We start from the raw sequence: 24,268 nt of genomic DNA, 5'->3' as shown, positions 1-24,268 counted from the left end.
TGGCGCATTTGCTACATTTATTCAGTCGGTCTAAGAATTTCTAACCACGTGCATGGCAGACTTATTGTGACAGGCGAAATAATCAAATGCTCTACCACTGGATGGCAGATGGTACTATGAACCCGTGTTTTCACCTGTTGCCACATACACACAACAGAATAACAGCTTTGTCTTCAATGAAATGGGCTAACATTTTCCAAAACAAAATTTGCAAATTCATTCATTTCATGTTTGTATCTTTTATCACATTTCTTTTTTTCAATTCTCTGTTACAACCGGAATTAGAACAGCACCATAATCTTCAAAATTAAAATTATATTTAAAAAAATAACAAACTGCAATAGCTATAAATCAAATACTGTAATTTTTGGGCTATATTCCCCTACTTTTTTCCTTCATTTCGAATCCTGCTTCTTATAGTCCAGTGCGGCAAATTTGTTGATTTATTTGTGTTAATAGACAACACTTCATTTGACAGCGGTGTCATAAGACTGTCATAATTATGACATGACACTGTCATGGGCATTACTGAATGCTTATGACAGATGTCATTAAGTGTCACCCAGCAAATTATGTCACGAACTCCATTTATATCTAGCCTGAATCTTTTACATCCATTCAAAAGTGAGATAATTTGCTGGAGAACACTTAATGACATCTGTTATAAGCATTCATTAATGCTCATGACAGTATCATGTCATAATTATGATTGTCTAATAACAGTCTTATGGCACCACAGTCAAATAAAGTGTTACCAAATACTATAACTAGCAATTAATAAAACAACTGGAACAGTAACCGAAGCAATAATTAGCACAGAACATGAATTTTTATTGTTATTTACATCTGTAGCCCTACAATGCATGCTAGGAGGCATGTTGGACGACAACTGTGTTGACAGCAGGTGGCCGCAGAGGTTCACTGTCTCCCCCTAGGGAGCAGTGATGGCCAAAGTTTTGCAGCCAATTGGTTCAAAGCTTCATGATGGTTCATTTGGTCTTATGACAGTCATATGATGCCGCTGTCAAATAAAGTGTTACCGGTTAAATATCTTTTGGTTTAAATACCCCAAAATACAGTGAGGACAGCTGTGGCTTATAGTCAAGTGCGGCTTAGCTATGAACAAATCCTGTTTTCGTGTCAAATTTGTCGGGTGGCGACTTACGGCAAAAATTACTGTACTCATTATTTTTACAAGTCGTAAACTGAAAGACCCCACAGGTTGCAGGCCCCTGGTCTTGAACCATGTAAGAGAATCTACTGTATATCATACAATTGTGACAGGAAATTGCTTTAACTGTACGACAGGATGGATTAAAGTAACATTGAAAAATAATATACTGCTTAAGTGAAAATGAGGCGTCAGATTCCACACAGCAAGACAAAAAATGGCACCTACCAAGTTGTAGATTCCCAGGAGTAGGGCTTCAATACACCCATTACTCTGCCGATCTCTGCTGGCCGTGACTCGCAGATACACCCACACCAGCTCGGGCAGAAACTGCATGGTGAAACGCCGCAGGCGCTCCTCGGAGCTGCGGTACAGCTCGAACAGCTGGTGGCACACGGGCTCCAACAGCTGGAAAAATTCAAAGGGACATGCATGAACGGGCAAATCATTCGCTCAATCTGATCTGGTCGCTCTTTTCGATTCGTTCGAGCATCCTAGCTGTCTCACATGGTTACGCATCCTCTTCATAGAACTGACTCTGGCCTGGGGACAAAGTCTAGTCAAATTGGAAATGTAGTAGAGTAAAACAGTAAATCACTGACATGAAAGTCAGGTGATGGCATGTGCTTCTGTTTGGAACCTTTTAGTAGTGATTGATTCAAGAGTACTTTTATGTACTGCACGAACAACTTAAGCCTGAGAGGTTATTGACACCTATCTGTATTTTACCCCCACATACGCTCTCTTTCTATTGGCTCACTAATGAGATTGAACAGGCAGAGAGGTTCAGAATTAATTTATGTCTGCGGTTGGTTGGTATCAAATTTGACCATGAAGGAGCAGCAAGAAAAAAAACCTGCCAAGATAATTGGATTCTCCCACAGAATCACTAGTGTAAAATTAGAGTTCCATATCAATGAGTGTCTCTGGCCTTTCAACAAAGATCGTCTTCAAGTCACAGAAGAAAATGTAGAATGTGAATTTGCTGGTATAGAAAGCAAAGGGAAAAAGTTCTTTCTAGATTCCCTTATTAATTCCAAGCTCATTAGGCATGTGTTCTCAATTGCATGTCACCTCATTGCCCGGATCTTGGATGACCCTGTACAGTGCCGGTACCAAGGACTTCTTCAAATGAAGACTGCTGGCATAACTTGCGAGTTGGGTTTCTGGTAAGGACTGGGTAGGAATAGAGAGAAGCAATGTCAATTTACATGCGTGATGACCATTTACCTATTAACGGCAATAGACGTCCAATCCATTTTGACTGGGAAAGGGTTGCGGCGAGTCATCACCCGCGAGCCTCCCAATCAAAATGGATTGGACGAATGCATTTTTTTGTATCAGAACACAGCACGCTGCTTTTCAGAACTCACACAATGAGTCATGCCTACTATTACGCATTTCTTCTGCCTTATTCCATCATGCTCATGTAATTATGGCCACAATGCCCAACTTTTAACCAGTTATTCAGCATACTTTAAGGGACAGACAACAACTTGTATATAACCTTCATGTGAATGCAAATCACACATTTTTAGAACTTAGATAATGGAGAAAATAAAGTTAAAACACAAAAAACACCGCTAATGAGCGCAGCCATTTTGTTACATCAGTTATACCCACACACGTAAACACTAGCCACGTTTACATGCTGACTTTTTTTTCATACCGATTCAAATCATTCCGAATGGAAATTTCACATCAGCTGTTTACATGTCACTTCATCTGTTCCGATCCAGCGTTTACATGTGTCTGCCTTTATTCCAAAAGGACGTTTGACAACTGCCGTCTGACATCCGCAGATTAATCAAAACAAAGCGTCACGTTGCAAAACATGGAGATCGATCGTCAGATCAGCTGCTGTTCTAACTTTTCGAGTGGAAACAAAACTTCAGAATGACACGCCGTTCATTTAAAAAGTTGTGTGGGTGCGCTGTGCGTGTGCTTGGAAGCCATGTTGCATGTGACGTTACTTACGTCAGCAAGTGACGTCACCACGTCAGTACGGAGCATGTGCAGAAAGAACGCAGCCAGACACCATTCCGCTTCCCTGTTTACATGATATAATTTTACTTCTAATCGGTTTGGGAAAAGGAATATTCCACCCCTGTGAATCGGAATGAAATTCCATTCGGTTTGGGCCTGTTCATTCCGAATGAGGTGTTTATATGGAACACATTTATTCGGTTTGAACAAATATTCCGATTGAAATTGGAATATTTGGCTCCATGTAAACGTGGCAACTGATAGACTGGTGCAAAGGCGCACGTGATAATAAGTTTTAATACGTCACGAGGAAAGGCAGTAGGCATGTGCCGGTATGAAATTCTGACGGTATGATAACCTTAAGCAAAAATATTGCGGTTTCGCGGTATTGCAATTATAGGTCTAATATGTCTCTGAACACATATTAGACCTATAATTGCAATACCGCGAAACCGCAATATTTTTGCTGGGAAAGGGTTGCGGCGAGTCATCACCCGCGAGCCTCCCAATCAAAATGGATTGGACGAATGCATTTTTTTGTATCAGAACACAGCACGCTGCTTTTCAGAACTCACACAATGAGACCTATAATTGCAATACCGCGAAACCGCAATATTTTTGCTTAAGGTTATCATACCGTCAGAATTTCATACCGGCACATGCCTACTTTGCACTGATTTTTGCCTGTTTTCAACTGGTATATTTTTGCTCTGCACTTTAGCACTGACACGACCTCATGCTGCTGTTGAATCTTTGCTGTACATATGTCCAAAACTGTGTCAATGTTTACACTTGGTACTGATGGGTATTTATTTTATGGGTTTGCACTTTGCACTTTACCAACTTAGCTGTATGGGCTGGATGGATGCTCCAAACAAAGTTTCGTTGTGCTTTTTTTGTAACAATGACAATAAATATTCTGAATCTGAATCTGAATCTGTTATTTTGAGATATGGGTTGTTGTTTTTTTTCTGTTTTTACGCCATTGAACAAGATTTTTTTTATTTTTCACTATATATTTGCAAATTGGAAAATCAACATGAATATAATGTTAAAATAAATGAATAAAATAAAAAAATAACAAATATTTTAAATAAAATTGAAATAAATAGAACTTATAGACTAAACCCACAGCCACAGCTCAAGCTGCCCAACATTAGAGCAAGAACTCTTGGTATTATAGAACTGGACTTAAACAATATATGATCAAATTGATTTTATGTAAAACGTACCACTACTACTAGCAATATTAATTAGTTGAATATTAAAGGAGTTTGAGAGTAAGAGACAGAGCGTGTGTGTATGACTCGTATCGTTATTTACACATTGTACACACACACGCACACACTCTCTCAACACAAAGTCGCTAGAGAGAAAAAACACCACAGGTTGTATTATGAATATGTTATTTTGAACAGATGTTTACAATGGCGGAAGACTTTACAAAAGTAAGCTAATGGTAGAGAGAAAACTAGTTAGCCATCTTGGCATGCTAACTAGCTATGTTAGCTGCCTCGTTAACAAGCCTACGTTATAGTATTTGTTTTACTATGCTAGACACTCTAAACACGCTGGAGAACTCTTGTAGCTGGTGGGAAACGTTCATGACAGTGCTTACTTACATTAAATGTTGTATAAAAGTGACAGATAATGGTCACGTTAATGTGAACTCCTGTTCCTGTCCTTCCTCCTCTAAGGTGCGGCCGTCTGTTTCTTCTCGGTAGCTGAAGTACTCCCATAGTAGTGACTATCTTTTTTTGACGGGAGAAAAAAAGCTCAGGTGTAGTTTCAAGACCTTCAGCCATTGTGTCTATTCTACACAGCGACAGACACAGGACAGAGCAACAACCAAAGGGGGCGAGGTGAGCGCTGCTGCTCCAAGCCACGGAATTTTTGCTGCATTTTTTTGTACATTAAAAAATAGCTAGTATCATACTACAGTATGACGGAAAAATTCAGTGGTTTTGAAACCGTGACGTTTTTTATATCACGGTAAACCCTGAAACCGGTAACCGGCACATGCCTAAAAGGCAGGCAATCTAGGTGGCCACTCCCTGGAAATACTTTGTAATTTAGCGTTTGAAAAACGCTTGAGAAAAATTAATTTCTGTGCTTTTATCAATTTTTTTAACAAAGAAGATTCATTTCGCCAAGATGCACATGATAAAGGTATGGTCTGTCCCTTTAAGTTTAGGCATAAACTCTCATGTAAGAAGAATGGCGTACCGCACGCAGGCTATTTTTAGACCGTGAGGTCGCATCGTAAAGCGGAAGTAAAGCCGAAGTGGGACATTATAGACCCGCCCTCGCATAGACCCAACGTAAAAAGTGCTACTTTTCTCTGGCAATCTTTCAAAAATGAACATGTCAATCACGCATTGCTTTTTTGGAACTTGTAGAAACGAATCTAGACGTTACGACACATGGAGGATGTTTTCTTCATACGTTTCCGAAAAACCAAAAACTCGAGAGGAAAAAAGGTGAAGACCGAATCAACTTGCGCGGACTTTAACACCAGCTCGGCGAATCCATTCACGTTTCATATGCAGTAAACATTATGTTGGGTTGGCATGGTCTTTCAGAGGACAAAGAGGTAAGCCATTTTTATATTTTTAACTTATTTTTTTAGCGTAACGTTGTGCCGTACTGCTTCTGTCTGACAATGAATGACCTGAAAAGAATTACAATGGTATCTGACTGCCACTGTTCCCGTTTCTGTTATATATATATATATATATATATATATATATATATATATATATATATATATATATATAAAAAAACTTTAGTAAGGGGGAAGTGTAAATAAATTATAGGATTAAGATGTGTTATCAATGAAAAAATTAAAAGTGTTCGTTGGCCGTTACTGAGTAGCATTTGCGATCGCTACACAAAGCTAACTAAATTACCCCCAAGAACGGTAAGAGACGTAGGACAACCAGAGGATATATAAGAAAGACAGGGCTGATGGTAAAGGATAGCTTGTTGAAAAAAGAGAATGTCATTGTCAGTCGCGTCGATAAAAAAGCTAAAGGTATGCTTAGGTCGGCTCGTTTTTTCGTTTTTTTCAGCCTTCGACACTAAAGCCATCTCTTTAACTGAACATTTTTATGTTCTTCCACATCTTTGCCAGTGAATTTGGCACCAGGCACATCATTTTCGGAGAGAATTGGTAGGTTTAACTCTGTAAACATCTTCGTACACGATTTCCATTCATTTCCTATTAGGGACATACGGTGGCTTGTCCTTACTTAGCAACAGTAGCTAATGTCATGAATATTAATGAGCGGAGGTGACGTGTTGCTTGCGGTATGCCATTGTAAACAATCATGATGTTTTCTACGTGTAATCTCGGTAATACTTTGGAACAGACATTTTACTCAAGTTAAATTCATTATTGAGTATGCTTTTTATTCCGCGTACTTACTGAAAATACTGTACTTAAAACCTTAAAATCTCGAGCAATTACGGAATGGGTAAAACATATTCCCAAAATGACCTCTAAGGTAACAGAAGATCCACAATTGAGTTTAAAAAAGGAGAACTACCTTGAATTCTGAGAGCCATTCTTCGACAACACCGCGCTCTGAACCCAGCATCTTCCTCAGCTGCCTGGCAAACAGAGAAGAACATAAGTCGAACTTGTTAACATAACTGTCTTTAAGTCATTGGCTGTCATTTACAAGGATAGATATGCAGTCCATTTTGACTAGGAGGTCTTGAAATGATCATTTGAAGCATAAATAGTTACTCACTGCATGGCGCCGTGTTACATAATGAGCTATGACGCGGACCTCACCTGTCAGCATGCATCAGTGAATAAGAAACCACAACTGGCGTCAGTATGGGCCGTCGCCTGAAGATAAAACTACGATGGCCAGAACTCGGCGACTTTCATTCTCGTGGCAACACATGCAAATCAAATTTGCACGCGCAAGCTTCAACTCCTGATATATTATATAACCCTGATGCATGAAGTAAAACAAGACGTACTCAATTCTGCTCAAAATTGCTATATTATATATACATATATACATACATACATACATACATACATACATACATACATACATATATATATATATATATATATATATATATATATATATATATATATGGGGTGCACAATATCCATTTTTTGAAACAGATACCGATATCGATAACTTCCTGCTCCTCAAAGCCGATACCGATATCGATAACCGATAATAAATATATAATTTTTAAATGTATATTCACCGGAGTTTTTGAACACCTGGAGTTAAAAAAAAAAATTTTTTTTTAACTGTGGTGGACTCAACACAGCCTTTGACCTAACCATTTTTTTTTTTGATGACATGAACATTATTATAATGAACAAAACAAAGACAAGAACAGTAACGGCTTCAAATAAGGTGCCAATATTTATTTTTTTCACATATAATTTGAGTCAATCACAATCATTTAGTCAATGTCATTGAAGATGTGTTCCCTGAATGATGAGCATTGAACTAAAACACAAACCCAACAAGTATTGTGCCTTGTCATCAGATAAAAACATTTGGTGCTAAGGGAGAGGATACTGTTGTGGTCTTGGTCCATGAAACAACTTTCTTAACCTGGCAAATATAGGACAGCAAGCCTATCAATAACTAAAAGGCCTCTCAATAACTTACTAACATAACTAACACTGTAAAATGCAAACATTACATAGTAAGGTTCATCACTCATTCCTCATTATCAAAAATATGGTCGAACAAAAAGGATTAATGGCTTGCCTTATAACAATCCATATAAATGGCAGTGAGTGAACCAATTTTCAATAAAACATGAGGTTTCTTCTCTGCACAGTACTAAATCCTTGCAGTTTGAAATCGTTGTCCAGCCACTGCGCAGTCATATCAAGCATGCTGACAGGACTAACATTACACGTCCATATGTCCGTGGTGAAACTTACGTGCCGTGCATGGTTGCCGATCGAAGTATGGAAGCTTGTGGCAATCTCATAATACTTTGCCGGTAAACATTCGGCTTGGAATGATGAACCTGGGCTCCAAGGGACGAAGTAGCAGCCTGAATCCTATGTCTTCAATTAGGGAAAAGGGTTGATAGCGCCATCATTTCTGTGATCATGTTTGTGATCGATATAGCCCTGGAGCATCTTTGCGAAACTTTTCAAAGGCCTCGCTAAATGGTACAACCCCGGTTTCCTTAGCTGGCTTCGGAACTGAATGGGCAGATTCAGTCGCAGCTCGTGCGTCCTCGTACACTTTTAAAACACCATCAAAGCGATTGTGATCTTTTAAGTGGCTTATTAAGATGTGTTGTCGCTCTATATCTTTTTTTTTTTTTTTTAGCACACTGCTGACGTTTGAGCGTTACGACACAGAAGGGAGCGCTTGATTTGTGGCACAACTCCCTCTTCTTCTCCCACACACAGTCACTGATACATTAGACTGGCAAAACAGGAGTGGAAACGAACGCACACATCCCAATTCACCGACACCGTGCCAAAATAATTATACTGTATATTATCGGGCCTATTAATAATGTTATTGTATTTATTGGGATGACGTCATAATTCCTATTATTGAACCGATAATTATGGTTAAGTATAGAGTTGTCAAAATCATCGCATTAACGGGCGGTAATTAATTTTTTTAATTAATCACGTTAAAATATTTGACGCAATTAACACATGCGCGGAATGACCCGCTCATGCATTGCTTCAAACACATTACAATGACGCCGTTTTTTGCGAGAGCTATTAGGAAAAAAAAGAAAAGAGAAAGGCGAGTGGACACAGGCGTTCATTGGACCGCGCCGTTTATAGGCATAAGCTTTGACAACTCCTTCACAACAAACATAAAAAAAACCATAAGTATCATTTAGTATAAGCACAACAAAAATAATATTCCTTTCGCTCATAAAAAAAAAAATAATAATAATAATAATGTTCACTGAAAGAAAAGCACTTCAATCTGTATTAATGAGGCCCTATTCTCACACAGTTAAACAAAAATGCAAAGAGAACTGGCATTCCCAATCAAAATAGTTATGCAAAATGACATAAAACTTTCTCAGACTTTGGTCAAAATCTATTCAAACATTTCGTTTAGCGCAACAAATACACTGGAAGGCAATATTTAGTCACAATATACAAACTATCAGAGGTCTCGTACGTTGTGAAGCCAGCACTCAAAGGAACGTGAATCACAATAGACCCAGTCTAAAAACAAAACAAAAAAAGACAGAGCTACGGCGTCAGTCGAGGGTCAAAACACACTCACTGGCTTGCTTTCGTTTTCTAAATAATTTAAAACTCGCCATTGACACCTTGTGGTGTATTTCAGTCACTATCTTACATAGTTAAACTGTGGAAGAACGGCTGTGACGTCACCGCTCGGCGACGTCAACAATGGCGAGCTACTAGTTTATTTTTTGAATAAAAATTTTACAAATTTTATTAAAACAAAAACATTTGGAGGGGTTTTATAAAATTACTATAACTTTTACTAACATTTATCTTTTAAGAACTACAAGTCTTTCTATCTGTGGATCCCTTTAACAGAAAGAATGTTAATAAAGTTAATGCCATCTTGTGGATTTATTGCTATAATAAACATACACAGTACTTATGTACGGTATGTTGAATGTTTATGTCCGTCTTTTATCTTTCCATTCCAACAGTAATTTTCAGAAAAATATGGCATATTTTAGAGATGGTTTGCATTGTGATTAATTACAATTCATTTTTAAGCTGTGATTAACTCTATTAAAATTTTTAATCGTTTGGCAGCCCTAATATATATACATACATATACATATATATATAATATATATGCCGAACAGTAATGCCATTGTTTTTTGTTTCTTTTTCAGTTGATGCCATGAATTGGACTGGTGAGCATCGCGCTTTCATTGTGGAAACATTTATCAACAAAAACGAATCTGTAACTGCAACACAACGAGCGTTCCGTTTGCATTTGGTAGACTTGATCCCGTACCAGTTCAAAACACGATCTCCTTATGCGTTACCAACTTCAGAGCTACTGGATCTGCATTAAACGAAAATCAAAGCAGAATTCGGTATGTGGGGTCCATACTTCTTCGAAGAAGACAACGTTACAGTGACTGAACTCTGATCAATATTGTGAGATGCTAGAGATTTTTCTCAGACCAAAACTGAATATGATCCACGACATGGAAAATGTTTGGTTTCAATACGACGGGGCAACAGCCCACACTTCTCAACATGCGCTGGGGATTTTGAGGGAGATCCATGGTCATTTGATCTCACTGCGTGTTGACCGGTTGGCCCGCCTGTTCGCCTAATTTAAATCCATGCAATTTTTTTTTCTGGGGATACCTCAAGTCAAAGGTATACAGTAATCACCCTTGATCTATTGAACAACTTAAAGATGCAATTCGTCAAGAAATTACTCCCATTCCACATGAAATGACCCGCCGAGATATACAAAACTTTCGTGAACGCCTTCGACAGTGTGTAAACAATAACGGATCCCATTTGACTAAAATTTATTGGCTGTCATTGTTTGGTGATAGACATCCATGGACATTCGTTCACTTGCTGCGAGACCACCCAGTTGAAATGGATTGGACGTCTAGTCGTCTTCTACTGAAAAACTCATTTATATTTACAGCAGAAGGATGAAAACAACTACATTATTGGACCTCAACCATTATCAAAGGCACTGAAAGAGTTAAATGTTGAATATATTTCTCTAACGGACAATGAATGGAAACACACCACACTGTGAAGCAAGCTTAACTGTCTAGGCTCAAAATTGTATATCAAATCTTGTACAGAGAACATGTCTAAGTGGTAATTAATAAAGTGGGGTACACACATCCTGATTTTGATCTGGACGAGTCTGAGTCAGCAAAGGCCTGATTATCGGATATCTCAATAAGATTATGCTGAATGATCCTATGGTGTGTCAGTTTATTACCGACACACCCCTCTGGTAATCCACCCTACATGTGCAAGTCTGAGGTTGTGGTGTAATTTTTTTTTTTTTGTTTTTGCAGCTTGTTTTTCCCCCTGCACCCATAGGAGCATCTAAAGAAGATCTACATGTGCAAGTCTGAATTTTTGTTGTAAGGTTTTATTCTGTTGCTTATGTGCTGAAGTGTTTTTACTTCCACCCATTGGAGCATAGTTGGGGGTTGTTGTTTTTTTCACTTTTCTCGACAAAGGAATTTAAGCATCTCATGGCAAACCATCATTTCTCCTAGCCCTATCCTCCCTCTTATAATTTCCCAAATATAACGCGCACTTTTTTCCCCCAAAATGAACTTGTAAAATCATGGTGCGCATTATAAACGGGTACATGGATGGAGATAGAAATATATATATATATAAATATATATATATATATATATATATATATATATATATATATATATATATATAAACCGATTTTTTTTTTTTTTGACACGGCCCCGTTGTGTTGAAGAAACGTATGCGGCGAGCCATTGCCGACCATTACGGTATGTGACGTCACCATTTTGTTTCGGTAATACTTCACTCTGATCGGCCGAATGATTTAGTCTTTGTTAAATTCTGCTTTTTTCACTCTTCATAAAGCACAGAACTTAGTTTCTTGAACTCATTTGAGTCAACGTTTATTGCAGCTCCGCAACTCCGACCATAACAAACATAACAACAGACTTCCTGTGTGTGTCCGTCAACTGTATCTGTCCCTCGGGAAACTCAAACCCAAATAACAATAATTCCTATTGTTACTGTCGTGTCGACAGCGATGAGCTCTCTCGGATTTCCGACTTACGTTCTCACTTTCATTTTACCGTATCAATCCATGGAAGAAACATTTATCCATCATGATGAAACGAGCAAATTATACAGCAGCCTTTAAAAGAAAAGTCACATCTGTTTTGTTTTCTCCTAGATTCTGGTAAATTGGAGAAGTTGTCAAATCATATTATTACCGTAAATATTGTCAGTTTATGGTAATGTTTTGAACTACAAATATGCTATGCTTGTGCTGTGTTTCACCATTCAGTAAAATGACATTTCTGTATCTGTACACAAGCTCTGTTTTCTTGTATTCTTCTATTAGGGTGCGCGTTATAAACGGGTACAATAATTTTCCCTAGATTTTACAAGTAAATTTGGGGTGCGCATTATACACGGGTGCACCTTATATTCGGGAAATTACGGTAGTAATTATTGGTGTTTCCAACATAGTCAATAAATAAAAAATGGTGGTTTGCAAGGTCTACCCCCCCCCCCCCACGCTCCACTGTAACAAAAGCGTTTGTTAAAACTGTATTTAAAGACTTCCTTTTTCTAAGATTTATTCAAGTATTGTTAGAAAATGGCTTATAATACTACATAATAGTCATAATTTCAAAAATTCATATCAACTTTTTATTTTAAATTTCATCAAAAACATGGTAGGCCGCCAGCGGGCTTCTCTACCAGCAGGCTTAGCAAGTTTACTCGAGGAAACCCAGTATGAGTCTCATTCTTTGTCCGTACCTATTTTCAGGCTACACACAAATTCAACGTCTTAGACTTTGTGAGGTACATCAACCTTTTTTTTTCTTACCTTGGTGAGCGACAACTCAGTTCTCCACAAGGAGAGATGAATGGTTTTCCACAGTGTCACACATTGTTGAGGGTCACCTGAGACAAGAAGAGACATGTTTAAAAATGAACAGAAATTATTATTTTATTAGACACACACAGCTGGTGGAAAAGTAGAGGAAAACAATTCATTTGAAAAGTGAATATATCATCGATCCATAGATGCAAGCAGTGTTATTAATCTTAATTTCAAAAAGTAATTACAGTTACAAATTACTTCTCCCAAAAGGTAATTGCGTTAGTAACTCAGTTACCTGAATGTAAGAGTAATTAGTTACTTGGCAAAGTAACTGGTGATAATTTTCATGTTTTTTTTCTCAAAAACAGGTCACACAATGTGAAGTTTAAAGGGTTTTTGGGGCAATTGGCCCTAGCCCAATTCTTTACCCTAAACTTAACTAGACACAGGGGTATTGCGGATATGTCGATAACTAGATAGTAACCGTTGCTATGTGTGGAAGTCATTTAATGTTGTGAATCAACCGTTAAAGTTGTTAAAATTGCTCCCGTTATTGCATTAGTTCCCTTCTGTCTACGTTCGACATGTGTAAGTTTGAAAACTGTTTCATCATTTAAAGATAGATTTAAGTCAAGATTTCGCCGATTTAGGAGCATTTTAGATAAAAACACTTAGGCTTGCTAGGAAGTTTCTCTACAACAGAGCCTTTCTGAGAGGTCTACTGCTTTAAGATGGCGGCTGTTTACTAATGCATCTAGTTCTTTATACATGTTGCTAATGCCGCCGTGTCTGTCATTTGCATCTAATTCTATATTATGTGATATCTACCGTAGTTTGTAGGCTATCGGATACAGTCAGGTATTGCTGGAGCCACCTAGCATCGCGTTTGCAACGCCGTCACAACTCCCTTGACTCCTCCCCACTCCTGCTCTGCTCTCTCGTCTCCGTGAGTCCGTTACTTTTCTCGCGTCATTCAACCAACATAGTAACGCATAGTGACGCACGCCTTTCCCGCCTCAGTAACGGTGTTGCCAAGATGAGAAAAGTACTTAATTAAATTACTCACTACTAAAAAATAACGCCGTTATATTCTTACACAGTTATTAACAACACTGGACGCAAGTACCATAAGGTTAGTGTCGACTGCAAAAATAAATAAATAAATAAAAACGCAAGAGTACTCTTCTTATCCCTGAGATGCAGATTCCCAGGACTCGCGCTAATTAAGGACGCAGCCCTGTGTTTATCCGAAGGACTCTCATAGAAACGGCATCAAAAGAAGCACCCAGCAAAAGTGCACAGCAGCAGCCGCGTATATCTGGACTGATGCTCATCCCATTTTCTGAAAGCGTGATATTTCTGTTGGCCTCAACCACCCCATTGGCTTTGATGTTAACACGCTGACTCAGTCTGTAATAAGGATCAACGTCAAAATAGTTCTGGCTGTCACTGTTAAGAAACCTACACAATAAGTCCCGCGAATGACAATAAGCAAATTCACACATGAACCATTTCTCACGTACACAGTCAGGATTGGCTCATTGTCTACAGCAGTGTTTGCAATGGGCTAGCAAAGTACCACCCCATCCTGTTTCTGCACTTCAGATACAAAATTACAATGGCGGTAAAAAAAAGACTGCTAAACAGTGCCGATCATTGGAACAAAAGACATCAAAGACAAAATGAATTTTTCCTTTGTTGATTTGTAGTCTGGTTATGGCAATGCTTTCCTTTCAAATAGTCACACAATTAGGAATCCAATGTAAAACCATCTGATTACCGTATTTATCGGACTAAAAGTCGCACCTGAGTATATGTCGCACCAGCCCAAAAATGCGCAATGAAGAGGAAAAAAAAAACATACAAGTCGCACCGGAGTATAAATCGCATTTTTGGGGGAAATTTACTTGATGAAATCCAACACATAGAACAGATAAAGTATGTCATCTTAAAAGGCAATTTAAAATAAAAATACAATAGAGAACAACAAGCTGAATATGTGTACAGTACAGGTATGATAATGTTACATGATGCATGAACAACAAAATGCGAACATGGCCGGTATGTTAACGTAACATAGCTATTAAGAGTTATTCAGATAACCATAGCATAAAGAACATGTTAACAAGTTTACCAAACCATCAGTGTCAATACGTTAATAATTTCACACATAAGTCGCTCCAGAGTATAAGTCGTACCCCCAGCCAAACTATAAAACAAAAAAGAAATCACGACTTTTAGTCCGAAAAATCCGGTAAATCCCCTTCCTCATAACATTCTAGTCAGTACTGATAGGAAGTCTGCCTCCAGAACTGAACAGCTCATTATTCATTACACACTAACTGATTTCTAACACTAAATAACCAGGGTGTTCAAAATCATGATAAGCTAAGACAGAAAGACATTGTTAAACCCAGCGATAGGAATGCAGAGGAGACATGCTTGGAATATTTATAGTGAAACCACCACTTCTTAGTGTCTTTTTTTTTGGACATTTTTGCTTTTAATTTTCACTTGTTCCAAATGCTAGACTCAGCAAGATTTATATCTATGGGCCAAAATCTTCCGTCTTCTCAGATGTCATCTGTTTACAGATTTTACACAAAGACAAATGTTACTAAAATAAACCAAGAATAATTCAAAGTATTGTCCTCAAATTGTTCATATAAGCAATAATATTGTGTAAAAAAAAGGTTGAGTTACTGTTCAATTAAACTTCAAATCAAACCCAAATGAGCAGTGCCAGTTTTCAGCACCGAGTCCAACACTGTTTCTTCCCCAAGGTCATCTTCGCTCACTCAACCATGAATTATTGAAGTTCTGTGCCTGTTTGTGCCACTTCCAACTGCCCCTTTCTTCAAGTACCCAGGCAACCAACTAACATGACGCTTGCTGAATATCAAGCTTACACCTCAGAAGAAACGAGGAATCCCTCATTCTTTCTTAGTGCGTACATATTTGTGGGAGGTCTTCGAGCAGTGATGTGCTTCCACCAGGGAGGCAGCGCCTCACTCGTCAGTCATGGAAAAAATAAAAATGCAATTATAATTTTTAGTACATTTTAATTGTTGTCATTTGGTATGTATTTATAAACAGCTTTACATATACAGTGCCTTGCAAAAGTATTCGGCCCCCTTGAATCTTGCAACCTTTCGCCACATTTCAGGCTTCAACATAAAGATATGAAATTTAATTTTTTTGTCAAGAATCAACAACAAGTGGGACACAATCGTGAAGTGGAACAACATTTATTGGATAATTTAAACTTTTTTAACAAATAAAAAACTGAAAAGTGGGGCGTGCAATATTATTCGGCCCCTTTACTTTCAGTGCAGCAAACTCACTCCAGAAGTTCAGTGAGGATCTCTGAATGATCCAATGTTGTCCTAAATGACCGATGATGATAAATAGAATCCACCTGCGTGTAATCAAGTCTCCGTATAAATGCACCTGCTCTGTGATAGTTCCAGGGTTCTGTTTAAAGTGCAGAGAGCATTATGAAAACCAAGGAACACACCAGGCAGGTCCGAGATACTGTTGTGGAGAATTTTAAAGCTGGATTTGGATACAAAAAGATGTCCCAAGATTTAAACATCTCAAGGAGCACTGTGCAAGCCATCATATTGAAATGGAAGGAGCATCAGACCACTGCAAATCTACCAAGACCTGGCCGTCCTTCCAAACTTTCTTCTCAAACAAGGAGAAAACTGATCAGAGATGCAGCCAAGAGGCCCATGATCACTCTGGATGAACTGCAGAGATCTACAGCTGAGGTGGGAGAGTCTGTCCATAGGACAACAATCAGTCGAACACTGCACAAATCTGGCCTTCATGGAAGAGTGGCAAGAAGAAAGCCATTTCTCAAAGATATCCATAAAAAGTCTTGTTTAAAGTTTGCCACAAGCCACCTGGGAGACACACCAAACATGTGGAAGAAGGTGCTCTGGTCAGATGAAACCAAAATGGAACTTTTTGGCCACAATGCAAAACGATATGTTTGGTGTAAAAGCAACACAGCTCATCACCCTGAACACATCATCCCCACTGTCAAACATGGTGGTGGCAGCATCATGGTTTGGGCCTGCTTTTCTTCAGCAGGGACAGGGAAGATGGTTAAAATTGACGGGAAGATGGATGCAGCCAAATACAGGAACATTCTGGAAGAAAACCTGTTGGTATCTGCACAAGACCTGAGACTGGGACGGAGATTTATCTTCCAACAGGACAATGATCCAAAACATGAAGCCAAATCTACAATGGAATGGTTCAAAAATAAACGTATCCAGGTGTTAGAATGGCCAAGTCAAAGTCCAGACCTGAATCCAATCGAGAATCTGTGGAAAGAGCTGAAGACTGCTGTTCACAAACACTCTCCATCCAACCTCACTGAGCTTGAGCTGTTTTGCAAGGAAGAATGGGCAAGAATGTCAGTCTCTCGATGTGCAAAACTGATAGAAACATACCCCAAGCGACTTGCAGCTGTAATTGGAGCAAAAGGTGGCGCTACAAAGTATTAACGCAAGGGGGCCGAATAATATTGCACGCCCCACTTTTCAGTTTTTTATTTGATAAAAAAGTTTAAATTATCCAATAAATTTTGTTCCACTTCACGATTGTGTCCCACTTGTTGATTCTTGACAAAAAATTAAAATTTTATATCTTTATGTTTGAAGCCTGAAATGTGGCGAAAGGTTGCAAGGTTCAAGGGGGCCGAATACTTTTGCAAGGCACTGTAATTCCAATAGGAATCCCCCCCCCCCTCCCGATTTAGAATATAATTTTCGCATGCTCCATAACTCTTGTTCAAAACAGGAAGGAGATGCGCTGTGAGGCAGGTCCTAGCTGTGCCGCTTGGCACGCGATGTAATCTCTATGCATTGACTTCACCATCTGATAGTGAAGTCTATGCTCTAAGTAACCCTGTTGGTATGCACGGGAAATAGTGTGTCTCTGTTCCTCTATAAATAACAAATAGAACAGTCTGGACTCAAAATGGATATTGTGATATGAAGAATTTGCCTGGAAGCCTAAATAAGCACGAATAATCAGCCACTCAGATGAAAAGTTAGCGCTGAAAACTTTTCAACATTAACAAAAAAAAAAAAAAATCAAAACATACAGTTGGAAGAGGACTAGTAAAGGACAGCTTTCATCCAGGCAATCTTTATTGAGACAAAGACTTTTAAAACTGAAGGACTGTCGCATGGATTTCATGTGCAAGTATAGGTAAAATCATAAAACTATTTATTTTGTCTTAAAATAAGTTAGATTGGAACATATATATACTGTATATATTAGCAGTGCAACTGTTTGCGGTTCAAAGCCAAACCGTACGGTTCGCCCTGTATGGTTCAATACGCCTTTATGAACCGCGCCTTTTCGGTTTTGGCACCAACAACTTTTCTGGCACCAACAACCATACCACGTTCAAAGTCACTCAAATCACCTTTCTTCCCCACACTGATGCTCGGTTTGAACTGCAGGAGATTGTCTTAAACCATGTCTACATGCCTAAATGCACTGAGTTGCCGCCATGTGATTGGCTGATTAGAAAGTAAGTGTTAACGAGCAGTTGGACAGGTGTACCTAATAAAGTGGCCGGTGAGTGTAGATACACACTGCTTTTGGCACCCCTGCAATTCTGACAGAAAATGCTCAATTCCTCACAGAAAATGATTGTAATTACAAATGCTTTGGCAGTAATATCTTGCTTGCAATGATAAAAACAAAAGAGAATGAAAAAAATCAAATCATTGTCATTTTACACAAAACTCCAAAATGGGCCGGACAAAAGTACTGGCATCCTTTGAAGAATAATGTGATGCTTCTCTAATTTGTGTAATTAACAGCACCTGTTACTTACCTGTGACACATAACAGGTAGTAGCAATAACTAAATTAGAGATGTCCCGATCCGATATTTGGATCGGATCGGACGCCGATATGGGCAAAAAAATGCGCATCGGTATCGGATCGGCCAACACGGAAAAATTCCGATCCAGACTTCCGATCCAGTTTTTTTTTTTTTTTTAAAGTCTGGTCAGGGTTTTCCAGCGCACCGATTTACATTATCCATTCCAGTTTTTGCTTCGGTTTCCCTAAAATCCGGTCCGCATTTTACGGCACACCTTCAACACACTACATTTACATTACCGTCTCCCAATTTACCGAGAGACTATCGGTAAAAATTTCAGCTGTGTGGGATCATTTCACCTTAAAGGACGACAAAGACGAAGAGGCAGAGTGCAACATATGCCACAATAAAGTCAAGCGTAGTGGTAAAGCTGTAAGAAGTTTTAATACAACCAACCTAATCAAGCATTAGCAAAATACCACCACAAACAATATGAGGAGTATGTTAGAAAACCGAAGACAAAAAGAAAGGTCCTACGCAACTAACACTGGCAGAAACTTTTGCTATGCATGACAAACTGGCACTCGACAGTCCCAAAGCCCAAGGAATAACAAGAGTCATTGCCGAAGAATTCAATCTGGGTGACGAGCCATTCTCTCTCGTGAGTAAAGACACACCATCCAACACTTGGAACCACAGTACAACATGACCAGCCATCATTACATCCTTGAGCGATTCGGCCGTGGAAGATTCGAGAACGATTCACAAACATCCAAATTCCGATTATTGAAATATGTCAAGTAAAGCGGAACTAAAACACAGGACGGTCTTCGGGACGCAATGAGAAACTGACCGCATTGCATCCCGAAAGTAAACATAATGCTTGTCATAGACCCAGGTAATGCCAATGCTCAACTCACGGCTTTAGCTCAACTCATACCGCTCGATAAAAAACACAAGAATACCTGACTGCTGCTGACAGCCGCTACAAACTACGTCAACGTCGTTTTACTGGAGATAATAGATATCATATGTATATAGAACTAGATGCAAAACAACAGACGCGACTGCGTTAGCAACATTGAAGTATTGAAAACCAGATATGTTAGTAAACAGCTGCCATCTGAAAGCAGAAGACTTCCCTAGTAGGCTGTTGTGAACCTTCCAAGCGAACCTAATTAACTTTCTATCTAAAATACTCCTAAATCGGCAAAATCTTGACTTGAATCTATCTTCAAAACAGTTTTAAAACTTTCACATGTCGAAAATAGACAGAAGGGAAATTATGGAATAACGGGAGCAATTTTAACAACTTTAACAGTTGATTCGCAAAATTAAATGAATTGAATGTAGTTTAAAGCTGCTGATACTGAATGGGGCCTTGAGTATTTTATTTACTGTTTTAAAATGTTAACTTGATACTGAAATAGTCGTTTATTTAAACCTGAGAGACTTTTTATTCAATTTTTGTAACTAATGCACGAAACATTAAAAGCATCTAATAGCTTGGGGGATTTGGGGGATTTTCCACTGAGGTTGTTGGTGTATTTTGCTTTTTTAAGACAGTTTACAATATTATTTGCACGTTTTACTGACTGACTATGCCATTTCTGTTTGTTATTTATAATGTTTTGTGTTTGTCACTGAATAAACAGGTCAGTTTCTTGTTACCAACCATTGTGTGTTATTCACACTCACCTAATTCAGCTGGCTAGTTGTTATCAAGAGAACTAAAACCTTTTTCAACATGAGTCTGACAACTAAGTAAGGAGGCTAAATAACTTTAAACTTTAACACATGCTCATATAGGTCGGTATCGGCCAGTATCGGTATCGGATCGGAAGTGCAAAACAATATCGGTATTGAATCGGAAGTGCAAAAACCTGGATCGGGACATCCCTAAACTAAATCACACCTGCAGCCAGTTGAAATGGATTAAAGTTGACTCAACCTTTGTCCTGTGTCCTTGTGTGTACAACATTGAGCATACAGAAAAGAAAGAAGACCAAAGAACTGTCTGAGGACTTGAGAAGCAAAATTGTGAGGATGCATGGGCAATTTGAAGGCTACAAGTCCATCTCCAAAGACCTGAATGTTCCTGTGTCTACCGTGCGCACTGTCATCAATAAGTGTAAAGCCCATGGCACTGCGGCTAACCTCCCTAGATGAGGACAAAAAGAAAAATTGATGAGATTTCAAGGAAAGATTGTGCTAATGGTGGATAACGAACCTCGACTAACATCCAAACAAGTTCAAGCTGTCCTGCAGTCCGAGGGTACAACAGTGTCAACCCATACTATCCGTCAGCGTCTGAATGAAAAGGGACTCTATGGTAGCATACCCAGGAAGTCCCCATTTCTGACCCAGAAACATCAAAAAAAGCCGGGCTGGAGTTTGCCAAAGCTTACCTGAGTAAGCCAAAAACGTTTTGGAAGAATGTTCTCTGGTCAGATGAGACACAAGTAGAGCTTTTTGGGAAAAGGCATCAACATAGAGTTTACAGGGGGAAAAAACGAGGCCTTCAAAGAAGAGAACACGGTCCCCAGTCAAACATGGCGGAGGCTCCTTGATGTTTTGGGATTGCTTTGCTGCTTCTGGCACTGGACTGCTTGACTGTGTGCATGGCATTATGCTTATGAGGCGTTGAGCTTAAGTCTGAAAACTACCAACAAATTTTGCAGCATAATGTAGTGCCCAGTGTGAGAAAGCTGAGTCTCCCTCAGAGGTCATGGGTCTTCCAGCAGGACAATGACTTAAAACACACGTCAAAAAACACTAGAAAATGGTTTGAGAGAAAGCACTGGAGACTTCTAAAGTGGCCAGCAACGGGTCTAAACCTGAATCCCATAGAACACCTGTGGAGAGATCTGAAAATGGCAGTTTGGAGAAGGCACCTTTCAAATCTCAGAGACCTGGAGGAGTTGGCCAAAGAAGAATAGTCTAAAATTCCAGCAGGGCATTGTAAGAAACTCATTGATGGATACCGGAAGCTGTTGTTTGCAGTTATTTTGTCTAAAGGTTGTGCTACCTTCTACCAAGTATTAGGCTGTGGGTGCCAATACTTTTGTCCGGCCCATTTTTGGAGTTTTGTGTAAAATGATAATGAATTAATTTTCTTTCATTCTCTTTTATATTTTTTTATTGCAAGCAAAATAAATGAAATATTACTACCAAAGTATTTGTAATTGCAATCATTTTCTGGGACAAATTGAGCATTATCTTACAGAATTGCAGGGGTGCACATACTTTTGGCCAGCAGTGTATATAGTGTGTTTGTAAATCTGATTGAAAGTCAGTGCCTCCCTCGTCATGAACCTCACTCTCTTCGAGGAATACACGAACATTTTATCCAAAGACATTTTCTAGGTAGGAAGATTAACTCCTAATACGTGACCACGGTGAAACTGTCGGCTGTAATCCCCACCCTCTCAGCCATACTGTTAAAATAAAGAAACGGTTTAATTTACTTTTAAAATACTATCAGTTGTGGTTGCCAGAATATTATGGGAAAACGGTAATGTACACGTAAAGTTTAAAGTGTGCTACAGGAACCTTAATTTTCACAGGTTCTTTTTTTTTGACTGAAAATCATGTTAGAAAAAAATCTCCCTTCTTTCCAACTGGTATTTAAACCCACAACGTTATCTTGGCAGTCGAGCATGCTTGCTACTGAGCTACTGAACACTATTTTGAGGAAGTGCTGTGCATATAGAATGTTAGGTAAAGCACGCTCAACTGCCACAATGACAATCTGGATTAAGCATATCAGACTAGTTAGTAAAACAATTAAACTGTAGTTTTCTTTAAAGGGAACCTCGGACTTAAAGACTTGTAGTCTCGAAAAAGCCACGATTGTCCTCTTTTACTAAAATATGTTATATTACTATGTTAGAAACACATAAAATATTGCCAGTTTGCCATTGATTTAAAAATCTATAAAATTTTGTGAATGTTTTGACTTACGGAAGGCGCCATGTTTTATGGACGCCCGGGGGGATGACGTAGATTGTCACTGTCACTCGACAAATACTACCGGTTTACTGCAATTCCTTGTACGCGGCGTGACGTCCAACACATGCGTTCATCGGTACTTAAAAGCGGTGAGTACTTACTATTTTTGTTTTTATTGAGTCTTTTATTACCTTTTCATTGCCTCAAAATAACCTCCCGTAGCATATTTAAACCACCCTTATTGATATTAGTATGTTTAAGTATTTTCTTAAGGCATCTTTAGTATATCCTGTCTGTATGCATCTGAACAAAACAAGCTGAAAGCGCTCGGTAGTACTTTGGGTGTCAAATTTGCCTCTTGTAGGACGTTTCACCGGTGTAGCACAGTTTGGCAGAGCAGTTTTTTTTTTCCTACTCTCATCACCTCTCATCCCGTCTTTCCTGTTCATTCTGCTTTTTCTGCTCGTTTTGTGAAATATCGACAGTGCTGTCCTGCTCATTGATGTTCCTCTCCCTCTCGGGTTAAAATTGAAAGGGTTGAAGAGATGACATTTTTATGTAGCTAGAGTCATACTCTGGAAGCCCGGCAGCGTAACCACAATGGCGACCTACTAGTTAGGGTGAACAAATTTTACAAATTGTATAAAAACTAAAACATCAAGAAGGGTTTCAAAATCAAATTATTTCAACTCATAATAACAGTTATCTTTTAAGAACTACAAGTCTCTATCCATGGATCCTTTATTTTATTTTATTTATTTTTTTGCACTTAGTGGCCAATTCAGCAGTTAAAAAATAAAAATAAAAAAGGTTATTTTACAATCCAGAATAACAGGTACAGAGTCTAAACCACATGCTATTGGAATGAGGGTCGGGTGAGCAAAGGTCATCGTCAGACAGTAAAGCACAGTCAATATGTTCCTGGGCAAATCAATGATTTCCCCCTAGGCCACAAAAAGTGACACGGCTTGTTTGGCAAGCGTCAGCAAATGGCTAAAAAACAGACAGCAATGGTGCTGTGCGGTACGGAAAGTGGGAAGAATCGTCTACACTTTCGGCATCATCCTTCTCTCATCGCTCATAGGCCAGGCGAGGGGAACTGAGGCGTACGCACATCCAAGGCTAAAATTAGCTCTGCTGCAGCTGCAGGGCCAGACGTGCTGGGATGGGCCCATGTTTCAACACAATCTTTTTTTCTCTCACACATGCACCCACACACAAGGTTCCATCAATTAGACAGACACAACAAAAACAAGGGGCAGTGCCACTGACGGTAATAGGCGTTCAACCCATTTTGACTTGCTTGTCGTGAATGATCGCTACCAGCCCCTTCTAGTCAAAATAGATTGGACTCCAATCGCTGAACAGACAATAGATCAGCACTTAACTCATTTGCCAGATCACCTTTGCAGGTTGGAGCCTTGTCATGGAGCATTTTCTTTCAACTTCCACTACAGATTTTCAATTAGATTGTGTCCTTGACTATTTACAGGCCATGATTGCTGCCTGCCGCACCCACTACAAATGGATTTCATGTCTATCTCTGTCAATGGTAGCCAATGAGTTAAGAATGGGGGCATGAATACATTTTGTCAAATTAAGTGATCAAGGAAATCTAATTTCATGTGTGTCTTTAATACAGACAATATAAAAAAATACTTTGAAAAAAACAAAACACGAATGCTACGGCTAATATTTACTCTATATGTAAAAATGTGACATGCAAAACAAAAAAAAC

The 24,268-nt window shown here is 38.9% G+C and overlaps 1 protein-coding gene across 4 annotated transcripts in view; it reads right to left on the bottom strand.

Moving 5' to 3' along the window:
• The window catches only part of LOC130926868 (hyccin 2-like), a 72,220-nt gene that overhangs the window by 35,697 nt on the left and 12,255 nt on the right, over nucleotides 1–24,268 (bottom strand). For all 4 annotated transcript variants that reach the window (XM_057852155.1, XM_057852157.1, XM_057852158.1 and 1 more), the window contains exons 2-5: nucleotides 12,730–12,806; nucleotides 6,706–6,769; nucleotides 2,246–2,347; nucleotides 1,400–1,579 (exon numbers count right to left, since the gene is read on the bottom strand). In XM_057852155.1, coding sequence (XP_057708138.1) covers nucleotides 1,400–1,579; nucleotides 2,246–2,347; nucleotides 6,706–6,756 — 333 coding nt within the window. In that variant the 5' untranslated portion in view covers nucleotides 6,757–6,769; nucleotides 12,730–12,806. The remainder of the gene's footprint in view (nucleotides 1–1,399; nucleotides 1,580–2,245; nucleotides 2,348–6,705; nucleotides 6,770–12,729; nucleotides 12,807–24,268) is intronic.

Source organism: Corythoichthys intestinalis, chromosome 12, assembly GCF_030265065.1.
Source record: "Corythoichthys intestinalis isolate RoL2023-P3 chromosome 12, ASM3026506v1, whole genome shotgun sequence".
Lineage (NCBI taxonomy): Eukaryota > Metazoa > Chordata > Actinopteri > Syngnathiformes > Syngnathidae > Corythoichthys > Corythoichthys intestinalis.
This window is presented reverse-complemented; position numbering and strand designations above follow the sequence as displayed.